General features: G+C 38.5%; 1 protein-coding gene across 1 annotated transcript; it reads right to left on the reverse strand.

Annotated features, from left to right (window-relative positions):
* Positions 1–646: 646 nt before the first annotated feature.
* LOC133738552 (protein NETWORKED 1D) lies at positions 647–8,166 on the reverse strand. Its single transcript, XM_062166112.1, has 5 exons — positions 7,985–8,166; positions 7,559–7,630; positions 7,197–7,435; positions 2,511–6,715; positions 647–2,027 (listed from the first exon to the last, which is right to left on the reverse strand). The coding sequence occupies exons 3-5, from the start codon at positions 7,297–7,299 to the stop codon at positions 960–962; spliced, it is 5,376 nt and encodes a 1,791-aa protein (XP_062022096.1). The 5' UTR covers positions 7,300–7,435; positions 7,559–7,630; positions 7,985–8,166; the 3' UTR covers positions 647–959.
* Between the last annotated feature and the right edge of the window lie 6,840 nt (positions 8,167–15,006).

Here is a 15,006-nt window from a genome sequence, read left to right on the forward strand (position 1 = left end):
ATTCGATGCTACAAAGTCATTGAACATACTATTTATCATTCAATATATCTTGAGGGTGATCCGAATCTGCTCCTTGTTAAGTAAAGTCACAAGGACTTCTGGCATCCTCGCTGAATCTACATTGATTAATCAATGTTTTTGTATGCTTGCTAGCCATGTAAGTTTGCTTACAATGTCTCATCAGTCAATTTTGTTTGGAAGCTTTTGCATTCTTCTTAGTATAGATTGTCGCATTATAACTAAGCTCTATTGAGAAGCTTGTAAAATTCATGCAGGTGGTTTCTCATGTTCTTTATATTGTGATGGTAGCACATTTTTGAACAATACTTGCTCACCAATATCCCCGTCTCTCGGATTTGGAATATACTCTGATGCGCTTGATTCTGGAGTGGTTTCATCTGATTTTGTTGAAAGAATTTCCTACTGCTTTTGGTGGGGATTACAAAATTTGAGGTTTGCACATTGAACATGTTGGATCCTTTAGCTCCTAATGTAGATACTTATGTCAAACTAAACCATTTATCCTATTACCACAAACAAAAACATGTGTAGTACCAGCAATGCTGCTCTTTTTCTCAGCATTCGATTGTAAATCAAACCCACTAGTGCAGGCATCTCAAACATGCAGAACTACCGGGATCTAGAATGAACATGTAACAGAAGCATTTTATTCTAAGCTGCAAAATTACACAATAGACTAGCTAGTACCAAAAAGAAACTAACAGAACTATTTATGTAAAAGAAGAATAAACTCCATGTACAGCAGACTGGGTCTCCTTTGATTGGTAGATAGAGCCTGACATGTACAGCAGGATCTCAAAGCTATGCGAGACCCAACTAATCCTCTCTATTAAATAACTCTATAAAAGGAAAGAAAAACTTATGGACAATGAGACAAGTCTAATGCCTCATTCTCATTACTTTGTACTATACCATTGGGCACATCAAGTTTCATTGCTTCAATCTCCCTTAGTTGGGGGCATGCATGCACAAAAAGGAGCTTTCTTACGCTTTGGGGTTGTGTTGCTCATTCTAGTCCCAGAATAGAGATAGTCCCGCAGAAGAACTCTTGTTTTCCTCTCCTTGATCCTGGTTGACCCTTTGCTTTCCTTTTCACCATCCAGCTTCAGTAGAAGAAATTGCAGTTTCTGTACCTCCAACTGCAATCGACCGATTTTCTCTGACCCTCTTTTTGCTTGTTCGGACAGTCTCCTTCTGCTGACAGTCCCACTGTGATCTGGGACTATCTCAGAAGCTCCATCAGGAGACACAAATTCATCTTCGACACTCTTCATCAATTTGTTATTGGCATCAAACAATCTAGTGATGGCTTCTTCGGCTTCATCCAGCTGCTCTTTTACAGTACCAAATTCAATACCTTTGCCCTTTTTGGTCTTCTCAGTAATGTCCACCTTCTTCTTCAGGTCTTCCACGGTAATTTGAAGGTTTGTCAACTTTTGAACGTCAGAATCAAGTCTTTCTAGAATCCTTCTCTTGTTGCCTTCTTGACGGGGCTCCGAGAATCTCTTAGAGATCTCTAATTTGTCAACGCTATATTCCTTCTCAACCAATGATTCTGAAGAGGGATATTTATTCTTGTGTTTCTTTATAGCTTCAGTCTGACTGTGGTCAGTCGGTACAGTAGTTGCCTTCTGGGCCTTGCCAACCATCAAATCAATGCTGCCATCCTGGTCAGCGGTCTCCCATAACTCCATCATCTGAGCATCAGGCTCTATGGTTTCTCTCCTGCTTACCCCATAGGATGAACACTCTGATATCTGATCGAGAATGATGTCCTTCGTCAGAACTTCGTTCCCCACTTCAGAGATTTCAGGCTTCTCACTACCGAACCTGTCCCCAAATTGTTTACCTTCCTGATTGACAGTAAGATGGCTTTCCTTTTCTACCATAGCCTTTTCAATAGCTTTGATTCTTCTTTGTAAATCCTGCAGTCCTGAAATGCCATCTGGCACTGTGTCAATTTGATGTCCATCCGTTTTAGAGCTCTCAGCTTGCAGAAGGGCATCCTGGACAAAAGTGAAACATAAATTATCAATTTTAAATGATATTCAAGGTAACACACCAAAGAACTACCGACAAAAAATGAGATGAATAAGGATATCAATCCATATCCAACCTCTGACAGAAACCACATTACTTTCTATTAAACTTCCTAGAGTTTGTTAGTCTGAAGTAGCATCGTATCTTTGTGAAATAAATTGAGGCCTTAAATAAAAAACTTTGTTAAAAAGTTTTTAAGTTTGAACCAAATTGATAAAAACTCATGACTGCATTGCTAGATGAAGTTTGAACAGATCATATCATTAGGTTAGAGAGAACCAATCTAATACTGCTAACCCACTATAGATAAAAAAAAAAATTAAAAATTAAAGGACAAAGCTCTGAGTTCCAATAAGGAAAAAAAATAGAGGATAGAAGCTTAGTAATGGATTATCACTCAAGTCTCAGAAAACTCGGAAGTTAAATATATTAACAGAATTGAAAATTACCTCTGAGCATCTGGTGTTAATAAGTGAATGATTCTCAAGGGCTGTTGTACACTCCTTCAGAGAGATGACAGCTGGAATATAGGCAGCCAACTGAGCTAGTAGCTCTCCATTTTCATGTTCCAATGTGCCGACTCTTTCATTCATCTGTTCACTCTCCAGACCTTTGGAAACGCTTTTGTCTTCAAGGATCTGACAGGCTTCAATGAGCTCGTGGATCTTTCCTTCAAACAATGTTTCACGAATGGAGGAGATCTGCAGTTCTCCAAAGAGGGTGGCTGCGTGAGTCACCCACATTTCTATCTCTTCTCTTCCCCTTTTTAGTTCACTGATCAGCCTTTCCTCCTCAATTTTGCCTTTTTCAGCTTCTTCATGCAATTTCGATAGTTCCACCTCCAACTTCTGATTCACTTCACGGAGGCATCCAATCTCTTTACTATGACGGTCATTGTCGTCATGTAGTTTGAAAATTTGCTTCTCTTGATCTTCCAGCACCACCTTCGCATCATCACTTTTACTAGTCAAATCCTCCACCAGTATATACAGCTCTTTTTTCTCATTCTGTAGTTCATTTATGACCTGCCCGGCTTCCAAAAGCTCATTTTCCTTTTGAGACAAACCATCCTTTGCATTTGCAATATCACCATTCAATTGATCATTCACAGATTTAACCAATTTCAGCTCATCCTCCGACTTATTTAATGACTCCTTGAGATGTAAGTTTTCCATCTGTATAACTTCTAACTGCCCCTCCAATACTCTCACCTTCTCTTTCAGGTCATTATTGCCAAGATGAAGTTCATCATAATTGTGACTGAGCTCTTCCAGTTCCAGTTGCTTTTGGGAAATAATATCATCGAAAACAAGGGAGAGGTTACTATAATATATTGTTTCAGCAAACATGACGCATTTATCCTCTTCTAGGTTACGCGCCTCTTCCTCCAAATTCAAGATCGTCCTTTTCAAGGATCCTTTATCTTCAACCATCTGGGAATTTTCTTTTTGTAGACTCTTGTAAATGCTTTGCAAGTCCAACAACTGCTCGTGCAGATTATCTATTTCAGTCCTCAAAACTCCCTCTCTGTGTTCTCCCTCCACTACCTTCAAATTCAATTCTGCATTCATGTCACGAAGTCTTTGGGCGCCACTCTGCAACACCAAGAACTTCTCAGACTGGGTCCTGAACTCATGGTCAAGAGTGTTTCTTTCCCTCATACAACAGTCCGCCTCTAGTTTCATTTGGGCAAGCATTGCTATGAGAACAGAGTTCTCATTAAGCAACCGCTGGTTTTCATCACAACTTTCAGAGAAAGAATTTTGTTTGTCTTGAAGTTTGACAAGTATATGATTAAGGAGTGCTTGGTCTTGCTCATCCTTTTCTGCACACCCAAGGTTTGCATCAATGTCAACATTCTTCAACACCTGATACAGCCCCATTCTCAGTGCTTTAATTTGCACAAACAATGACTTAATTTCCTTCTGTTGTTCAAGTTTGCCATGCTCTAGGACAGAAATCAGCTTCAATGACATTGCGGATGCCCCCAAAAGTTTTTGATGCTCAATCATGAGGGATAAGTTCTTCTCTTCCAGATCTTCTACACATTTCTGCAGGACAAAGATTTCTATCTGTGCAGTAACAGATTTGTCTTGTTCCTCTTCAAATTCTTTCTTCCTGCATATCCCTTCTGCTTGGAGATGAGAGATCTTCAGTTCCATTTCAGCCAACTGGGTTTCCCTTAACTCAACAGAACTGGCATGAATTTGCTTCTCAGAATCTAAGCATACATTTAGCTCTTCCACTTTACAAAGTGCAGAATCTCTTTCCTTCTCCAGAACAGAGAGTTTCTCTTCTATCTCTGCATATCCTTTTTCCAGATCTTCCAGTCTTTGCCGAGTACTGCCCAACTCCAAAATTAAACTCTCTCTCTCAGTGATCAGACCAGTCTTATCATTACCAAGCAGTAGGCATGATTCTTCTAAGCTCTTTGATTTTACACTCAAGCCTTCCAGTTCAGCATTCGCATCAAAGAGAGAATTCTCCAAAAATTTGTTCTTCTCTGATGATTTTTCTAAATTCTGAGTCATAAACTGCAACTGGGAAATCAGAGTGCCATTTTCAGCAAGAAGAGTACCTTTTTCTGCCAGAAGAGACTGACATGATTGTTCCAACTCCTTTACCTTCCCTCTAACCCCTTCTAACTCAACATTCAAATCAGAAAGGGAATTCTCCAAAAGAACATTTTTCTCCCGAAGTTTCTGCATGATTTCCAACTTTTCCAACAGCGCCACTTTCTCACTTTTATCAGCCTCACATATTTGTTTGAGCTGTAAGTTCTCATCTTGCAACTCCTTCACAGATGACCCAATGCACACTGGATCCAAGCCAACTGACTCCACCTGCTCTAGCATAGCTTGGTGTTTCTTGTTCAGGTCACTGAGTTCCTCTTTCAGACAGTATATCTCTTGCTGAAGAGCATTTCTTTGGTCCACTCGAAGTTCAACTTCCTCTTCAAGTTTCTTAATCGTCTCCCTCAAGATTAAGATCTCACCTTGCAGATCTTTTATTGAAACAGATGAAGACAAATTGATCTCACTTAGGCTCTTGTTTTCCTCCTTCACCTTCTGGACTTCATCATCCAATCTCTGACATCGTGCTTCCATGTCCTTCAGAATCAAATCTCTATTCTGGAGCTCAGCTACAAGAGATCTAAGTTCCTCCTGGGACTGGGAATGCAAATGCTGCAGTGTCTGGAAAGCAGTTTCAGCCTCCATAAATCGCAACCGCTCTTCTTGTATGCAAGCCCAAAGTCTACCCAACTCCTTCTGCTTCTCTGTAAGCTCTTCACCTTGAGATTGCATTTGCTTCACCACAGACTCCAACTCCAACTGCAGATTTTGATTTGAGTTTACCAGCAGAAGACACTTTTCTTCTGAATCCTTGAACTTCACAATCCCGTCGTCTATCTGAGAGTGTAGCCGTAGTGCCTCCTCCTCCGCATGAGAGATCTTATGCTCAAGATTAGATATTGTTTCCAGGCATTGCTTGTACTGGAGAGCAGCAGCTTCCTTCTCTTCAGTTAAATTGGCAATTGCTTGCTTCAAGGATTCAACTTCGAGTTCAGCTTTAACAGCACGCTTGTTAATCTTCTTGGCATCCTCCTCAACATGCAGTAGTTTGTCCTCCAGATTTGATATATTCTCCAGACACCGTTCGTATTGTGCAAGTGCAGCTTCTTTCTCAGATGCCACCCTTTCAAGATCTTTCTGTAGAGATTCAGATGCAAATTCAGCTCTACTAGCTCGATCATTTAGCTCTCCAGCATCCTTTTGGGCACAAGAGATGATGCTTTCCAGATTAGAGATTTTGTCCAAGCACTCCTGATACTGAAGAAGACTAGCTTTCCTTTCAGCCTCTAATGTGTTAAGTGCTTCCTTTGTAGTTTGAACTTCAGCTTCAGCTTTACTGGCTCGTTCATTAAGTCCCCTGGAATCCTCTTGTGCACGAGAGACTTCAGACCCCAAATTAGATACTCTCTCTAAACACTCTTGGTACTGAAGTAAGCCAGCTTCCTTTTCAGCTTCTAGTTTAGCAAGAGCTTTCTTTAAGTTTGATATTTCTGTCTCTGCTTTGCCCACTCGATCATCCCCCAACAAGGCTCGATTTTTAAGATCATGGCCATTGTTCTGCATGCTGTGTTCTTTTGCGTCAGCATCAAGGAAGTTGAGGCCCTTTTTCGCCCTTCCTTCTCCCGATCCAAAGAGATCATTCAGCTGTTTCAAACCAATTCGGCTGGTTCCAGAGTCAGATTCTTCACCAAAAGCTCCATTCCTTTTGAGAGCATGGAAATGGGTTGAGGAGGAGAGTCCCAGAGCATCTTTTTGCAATTCATCAAGGTCAAATAATGCTCGTATAGGAGCTGGCATCTCAGGTGTTCGGGGATCAGTCTCACTAGCAGAAGAACCTGCAGGCGAGTCATCTACAAACGGAACTTGGTTGGGAAATGCCTCTGCCATGGTTCGATGAGCCTGGCGCAGTGCCCCAGTTGCATGATCATATCGTTCAGCTAACGCACGGTATGCTCGGTAGAACTCTTCAACCAATTTCATTAGTTCTGGGCGTTTTTTGTAATACATTTCTGCCCTTCTAGCAAAGGAATCTGCATCTTCTTCAATAAGTTTGATCATGTGTTTGACTTTGGCATCCATATCTGTTCAATAAGTTAAAACATAACTAATTATACACATGATGGGGAAGGAAATGGAACAACATTGCTGATATACACAGAACATCAAAAGTAAAAACTAGAACTAAACAGATGCACAAGTTTGAATAGTGATATATGCATAATAACAGAAAATCATGATCACCACATTGTAAAGCCTGTATGATTACATTGATTTTATGGGTGCAGTCAACAATAGAGAGAAAATTCGTGAAAATATGTAGAGTTCCAAGTTTCTGTTCTAAGTCATTATTAGCCAAGATGCACAGTAAATGAATTGGTGATCAAGATGCATCTTTGATCTGATATTTTCTTGACAGGAAGAAACAATATCATGTCAAAATATGTAATGCAGCTATCATAATCAACTCTTTCATGAGAGAATTTGTAGAATTAGCTGTTACTCTATATGAAAAACACAGTAAGTCAATCAAAATTGCAAACCAGTCCACAATTAAACACGTACCTGTAAGATTTTCCTTCAGCCATCTCGAGTTCTTTGGGCTTATGTGGCTGTCCCACCACCAAGAATACATGCGTCTAGAATCCGCTTGGGACACAGTCGCCATAACTCCGGCCAATATCACCACCACCGTCGATACTGGTGTTGCAGTAACCCAAAACCGACGAGAAAACTCAACCGGGACCGGCTTAAACCCACCAAATCTGTAATTCTCGGATGAATTTGTGCTCACAAGGTCACACCTGTTCAGTTCACCAAAATCCACAATCAAATTTCAGATCAACCAAAACCACATGGCGGGCGAGATCAGATTCCTAAAGAATTGGAAGAAACATTAGTAAAAAACTAAAAACACGGTATCATACCTGATCAGTAAAACTCAGCTCCAGAGTTGTATACTAAAATTGACTGCTGTCTTCTAATTTTCTACAAACTACCTGAACAAACACACACCCAAAACCCAAACGATCAGACTTGTTAAGAAATACTTCACAGAATTCCAAATCCACACAGTTTTCATTTCAAGCAGCCTTTTTAACCACAATCATAATAGCTAAAACATCAACTATAACGCAGAGAAATTTAACACAATTTCATGAAATGAACCAAAGAAAAAGAGAGAAAATTCTAATTACCCAGAACCCAAAAACAAAAACAAACTCATGGGCACGAGGATCAACTCCAGACAAAACACCAGACACACAGTTCAATGAAAACTCACATAATGCATCGATTTTCTGAGTTCAGAAAGACTGAAAACTAGAAGAAACGGATCAAACACAGAAACTCACCCAGAAACAAAAACTGAAACAAAAATTGGAGTGTTGTGATGAGCAGCTAAGACAGACAAAGCACCCTGAGAGCTGCTTTTGCTTTTGTGAGAGTCACCCCATGTTTGCTAGATCGCTCGGTCTCCTTCTCTAAAGTGATCTCTCTGTTTCTCTCTCTCTCTCTCTCTCACTGTGTTTTGCTTTGCCTTTTATGTTGCGACTTTGTGGGTTCGCTACTACTGTCTTTCAAGAAAGAGAACAAAAAAAAAAATGAAAAAAAAAAAAAGGTGATTGAAAAAGTAAAAAACAAACGGCAACAGACATTAATGCTTTTTAATTACCTTTTTTTTTTTTTTCAGATTTTTATTTCCATTTTGGTTTTTTTTAGTGGATTATTTTGCAAAATTAAGACGTCGCAGTTTCTTTACTTTCTTTTTTTTTGCAAATGACAAAACTGCCCTTTGTGGTTTAGGATCTCAAAATGGATTCTCCTTGGGTTTGGCACATTGTTTTTGACTCTGATTTCGCGCGTTGTTTGTTGAGATTGTGTTTAACAAAATTACTATAAAAGCCTTGTTTTCTTGTTTTTTTGTTTTATCATATGTAAGTTGTCTCCCTCATATGAAGAGAGTAGATAATGACCATGACCCCATTAAACTATTTAGAAGAATAGATCCAAGACAACTGAAAGATGGTTGGGTGTGACAATGCTAGATTCCCCTGTGATAATATATACAAGTAGTGTTGGACCAATTTTATTACTTGACCGAAAACCAATTTTCTTAAACAAAGCGTGTAGTTAGTTATATTATATTGTAATTCCCTTCATCAACAAAAATATTATATTGGATCTAGTAAACACAATTATTTTTCAACTTTTAAGCATGCTGAGAGAGGTATAAATATAATTATAGAAAAATAAAGCAAAACAATGTGTATGTGAATTTTCTACGTAATGAAATTTGAACTCTATAACTACCAAAGCCATCATTTGTTTTCACTAATCAACTTGTTTGACTCGTTCATACTAATATAATATGGTAAAAGCCAAATCCATTATGATTTGCATCTACTAAATTTAGGGATACATTCTTCAAAAAATTCAAAATGTACTCTGGTATAAATCTCTTTACATATAATATTCTATTTGAGTATCAAAAAAATCAGAAAGAAAAGAAAAACATAAATAACTGGTATTCTTTTCCGTTCAAAGTTCAAATAATGTATGCACTCGTTAAAATGGCAGCCCGCTTGGCCTCCTCCCTAGCGTTGGCTGATGGCAAGAAACCGGTGGACCTGCGTCCATCCAAAGGACTGCGACAACCCGAAGCTTTCATGGTGGGAAAGCTGCTCACGGCGCGGGAATACTCTCGTCGCTCTTTCCTTGGCATGTTCCGATCTGCATGGCGAATCAATGGCAGACTGAGCGTTGAAGAAGTTGGAGAAGATGACAGGGTTCTGTTCACTTTCACAGATCCCTCTGATGTGGATAGGGTTTGGAAGGGTGGACCGTGGGGCTACAACAGGGCCCCTGTAGCACTAGCGCCGTACGACGGTATCAGTCCGGCAAGCGAGATACCACTGAAGAAATCATCCTACTGGATGACGCTGCAAGGGGTACCGCCGGCGTTCAGGTCTGAGCGTATTATGCGCCTGATCGGAAGTACGCTGGGAGAGTTCAAGGAATTTGATCGTCCGGCTTTCCGGACCCGAGTCCTGCGCATCAGGGTCGAGATCAACTATGCAAAGCCTCTCTTATTTCGTCGCCGCTTCTGGGTGGAAGATGAAGTTCAATTCATGGTGCAGTTTCGGTATGATAAGTTGTTTGGCAGATGCGGTACCTGTGGCCTAGTTACCCACGTTGGCCTTCCTTGTTCAGGGCCGGATCTGGAAGAAGATAGTGATACACCAGTTGGAGCGGTGGCACAGCCCACGGCCTTGGCAATACTACGGGGACAGGAAAACCCTAATAACAATAGGGTGGTGGTAAACAATCAAACCTTGATCTTCAAGGCTCAGATACCAACTAGCATACCGGAAGCTTTACTTCCCCAATCCGTGGTGGCCATGCGTCGTCAAAGACAGGTGCAAATTAGAGCACTGAGAGAGCCAAGACTCAATGGCGATCCAATTACAGGACAAAGGCGAAGCAGGGAAAATGATGAGGTAGTTATTTCTCCAAAAAAATTACGCTTAAGTCTTGCTATTGGGAAGAAAAATCTGGATGCAGTGACTATGGGTTTATTGGAAGGGCCTTCCAAAAACAGTGATCAACCAAAGAGAAAAAGAGGACGCCCTATTGGAAGTGTGAATAAGCTGCCTTATGGAACAGCAGGAAAAGGAAAAAAGAAAGATGGTGAACCTGACAAGACAAAGAGCAACAAGACCAACCTGATGCCGAGGTTGTTAGCTGCTGAGGAGCCTGAAACTAGTACTAGCTCTAACCCTAAGGGGAAAGAGATGGTACTTGCTTAAGGTACCAAATTTCAAGACATTCTGAACTTCAAGCCTTCTCAAGTGGGAGTGATTTCTATATATTTTCTAAGATGTTTCTAGTTGATATGTGTACCACAATTGAGTGCTGGCAGATTAGACTAGATGAATGATTTTGCCTTAGGAAGTGAGATTATTCTTACTTAGTTTGTTGGCTTGCTGTTTCAGCGAGCGACCATTTAGACTTTAATGAGTTTATGTGTGACTTAGATAGGACATCCGGTTTGTTCCGGCTCTTCTTATGTAAGTTCTGTTAGACTCTGGCCTGTTTTCATGGCTTTGATATCTAATTAAATCAAATCCTTTCAAAAAAAAAATGTATGCACTCGTTAAATGAAGCAAGCAAAATTAATTTTTTTTCTTTAAAGAAAAATTTGAATTTTTAGTCGGCTTGAATACAAATATTAATTCCAAATTTACCAGGAGCCTTTGATTTTAAATCTGTCTACACAGCACTAGCCGTTGATTAATTTAATGGTTTCTAATTAGTAAATAAATGAGTAAATTTGGATGTTTGGAGCACCTTCGCATAATTGTGATGATTAAGGAGCAGGGGCGTTATGGTAATTGTGGAGAGATGAGAATCTTTGATGACTTGGAACTTGGCAGAAATGACACGGTGTCAAGTGTCAAGCTTTAGAAAAGAGAAAGTTGGGCGGTGCGCTACTCGAGGACGGTCGGCAGCGTTCATTTGTCACGCGACTAAGAAATTCCCCATTCCAAATAAACCACGTGTATTTCATAAAAGCTTATAAATATACCCTGCATGATACACCCTTGTATTTTATGTTTTGATTATACACAAAATTTTATAATTGGAAATAAAAAACAACAAAAAAGAAATAAACATTTAGGGTTTAAGAGAAAATCCGGTTGAAAAAAGAGCGAATTGATCCAAGAGGGTCAGTAAGTGGGCGAATAGGTTTGAAATTGATCTTGTGGAACCTGCAAGCAAAAGCACAGTCAGAGGAGCAGGTGTGTACGGGTAGGGATATTCTTACGCTCTACTGCGCTGTGTGATGACTTTGACAAAATAAAGATGTTAGATCATAGAACCATTATCTGAGGATGGCCTTGTATTTATAGAGAATACGCTGAAATTTGAGATCAATGCAATGAAATCAGGTTGTGTATGTGGTTTATTGTTAGTGCTTTTCTATTCATATCTTGATATCATTTTATGCTAGTTAATTAAATGCTTTATCAAGTTAAGACAGTCTTATATTATATATTGGCTCAGGAACAGATGAAATTGAAGAAAAGGTGATATCATGATGCATGCATTACATATATAGAAAGATAATATCGTGTCATCTTTGAACTCTTCAAATGTGATCAATGACTGTTTACATGACGTGGACTTATGAAAAAAATAGAATAAAATTCTTACATGATATTTGATATTTCGCGTGCTTCATACATTTTTCAAAGAAGAACACCCTTGTCTTTGACATGTTGGCTAGCTAGGTCATATCAGACTGAAGTCATGGATGTAAATGCTGATGCACAAACTTAATTAATAGATTGATGTAGAATGATTATTAAATAATTGAACAACTTTATAAATAACACAAGACAATGGACAAAACGGTCTCTATACTATTCATAGCTAAAACGGCAAATAAAATGAACAATGTATGGAGGTTTGTGCTTTAAAATAGGTAACTTATTAGAGCAAGTTCACCCGTTGGGTCACCGGGTCACCTACTATTAACTGCTTTTTAGTGTTTATTTTCATTCTCTGGGTCACGATATACTGTGCCCGTGACCTGGGGCACGAAATACACTGTGCAGGTCACCATGATGACTCAGAAAGTGATCCAGGGTGACCCAGGGCACGAAATACACTGTACTCGTGACCCAGATGGTGAAAATAACACTAAAAAATAGTGAATAGTGAGTGACCCGATGACCCAACGGGTGAACTTGCTCTTAGATTGAAAAAAAAGAGTACAATTTGATTTAACAGATCGATGTAGAATGATTAACCAATAACTGACCAATTGACTTTATAAAGAACACAAGACAAGGGGCAAAACTGTTTCTATACCATTCATAAGGAAAATGGCAAACGAAATGAACAATGCATGGATGTTTGCGCTTTAGAATAGGTAACTTATCAAATCAAACTGTATTATTAAAAAAGAGTAATACAACTGAAGCGTATAATGTGGCCGGCCTCAATAAAAATCATGTCTAATTAGAGTAAAAGAAAAAAGTACCACGTCTCTAAAAATGAAACTATTTTTTCTGATAAAGTGATAAGAGAAGATTGCATGTGTAAAATGGAGTTAATTGGAGATTTTGTCCAAATATATAGGACATTTTGCGTACAAATAATGCGCGAGTGCAAGCTCACTGAGTCTCACATGGAAGGTATGGAAGGTTTTAATCATAACACTTGGTTAACGACCCTGAAAAGTAAAAAGCTGCTTCTAAGAAGAAAATAATAAAAGTTAAGAAAAGCTGTCTTCCTCCCATCAAGACTTATAATTGATGCTTGTGCAGTTATGCTACCATTACCATAGGCACTAATATATTATCCTTCTTTTCCATACCTTCTTGGCTTCTTTCTGTACAATCTGCTTTCAGATTTTTCTCTGCATTTTTTTGATAACTCATATTCAATTAATTAGTCAACTAATCTCATACCAAGTCGAGATGATCATGGAGAAGAGATCTTCAATGCCGGGATTTGACCATAAGTTAATTTGTCCGACTGTCCAATAACAAATCACCATCTATACAGTTTTAAGTTTGAATAGCGATTTTTGTATTTAGTGAATCACTAGGAAGAACAATATGGGTAATGAAGCTTTGGAAAGAAATTTTCTGATTGACTGTGAGAACTTGTCACGTGACAATACCATCTTATTTAAATTATTTAAGTATAAGGATTTTGTATTTGGTGAATCACTAGGAAGAACAATATGGGTAAATGAAGTTTTGGAAATAAATTTTATGATTAGCTGTGAGAACTTGTCACGTGACAATACCATCTTATTTAAATTATTTAAGTAGAAGGATATGGAGTTTGACTCTCGTAATTGTTTATCAGAAGTTGTTTATGTGAGAAAACCATTATTTATATTACGTAGAAATAGAATGATGTCTTAATTATAAATTATATAAACAGGGGAAAGATATGGCAGAAATGAACGATGGGGAGGATTAGGTTTGGCCATCCTGTATTGTTGTTGGCAGGTTCCATTCAAAGTCCATATAAGTGATCTTGTTTGGACATGACTATTGTGCTCATGAAGATGATGTATTGAAGAAGAAAGGATAAGAGGGCGGTTCGTCCATTACAAACATGTAATCAATGATTACAATAAAGAATTGAAAATGTTTAATTGGTCTACAATTAACAGCCCCCCACAACCAAATAAGGCCACAAAATTGGAGGCTAGCTCTGACCGTTAGATAACAATAGTAGTTAATTAGTTAGAATTAGATAGCTAGTCAAGAACGAAGGTTCTCAAATATTTTGATGGGAGACTGAAAAAGAAGTACAGAGGTATCTTCTAAGTTTTGACAGGGTCACTTACCTGTATATTTTGCAAGTTAAGTTATGGGGGATGTTGAATATATACCAAGTCCTACTTGAATATATATGCCTTGTCTTCCACAGCAAATATAGAACCCTAGGCCAGACTTTGCTTCTTCTACAAATTATGCTTTGCTTTCTCTTCAAGCAATTGATGGATTCAAACAAAGTCACCAAACTATGTATATGAAGTAAGTTTAGGTTAATTCTGACTATATATATATATATATACAGATCCTATCCAGAGCGGAGCTCCGCTTTGAAAATTAACGTGTGAAGTACGAGTTTTTGGTCACTTTTCGGTCGCATATCCACATCTCGACCATTCAGTTTTTAGGTACTAGTGTATAGATCGTCTCTGCAAATTTTCAGCCAAAATGATGATCGTTAAGGCATTGATTAGTGCCTTAAAGCTAGTACGGTTCAGGTTGACAGATTCAGTCCGTCCATTGGTTTAAACGATTTAGATGCCTTAACGATCATCAATTTGGCTGAAAATTTGCAGAGATGATCTATACACTAGTACCTAAAAACTGAACGATCGAGATGTGGATATGCGACCGAGAAGTGACCTAAAACTCGAACTTCACACGTTAATTTCAAAGCGGAGCTCCGCTCTGGATAAGATCTATATATATATGTTGAAATTTCAGTTTAAGTACTTAAAAGTATATGTTTGAAGATGGACTTAATTAACTATACTTACTTATAACTTGCGTGATATGTGCTAAAATTTTTCATCTGATAAATCATGTTATGTAGTTTTTTAAGTTCAAATTAATATTAGGATGAATTGCAATCTATTGAAGTATAGATTATTAGTGAGAATTTCCAAACTATTGGCCGTGAATGTAAATCAACACGAATTATTTACGGATTACAGTTGCATATCGCTATATCTAATTTTCTAATTTGATTAACTAACTATGTACAACACTAATAAGGGAATGTAATCCATATTTAATCCTGATAAGACATTTGATAAGGGAATGTAATCCATATT

The sequence above is a fragment of the Rosa rugosa genome, chromosome 3, assembly GCF_958449725.1.
Source record: "Rosa rugosa chromosome 3, drRosRugo1.1, whole genome shotgun sequence".
Classification (NCBI taxonomy): domain Eukaryota; kingdom Viridiplantae; phylum Streptophyta; class Magnoliopsida; order Rosales; family Rosaceae; genus Rosa; species Rosa rugosa.

Coding starts and splice junctions, on each gene's coding strand:
- LOC133738552 (XM_062166112.1), bottom strand. CDS start 7,299: ATGGCGACTGTGTCCCAAGCGGATTCTAGACGCATGTATTCTTGGTGG. Junction 6,716..7,196: donor GCTGAAGGAAAATCTTACAG/GTACGTGTTTAA, acceptor CTTATTGAACAG/ATATGGATGCCAAAGTCAAA. Junction 2,028..2,510: donor TTAACACCAGATGCTCAGAG/GTAATTTTCAAT, acceptor ACTTTTGTCCAG/GATGCCCTTCTGCAAGCTGA.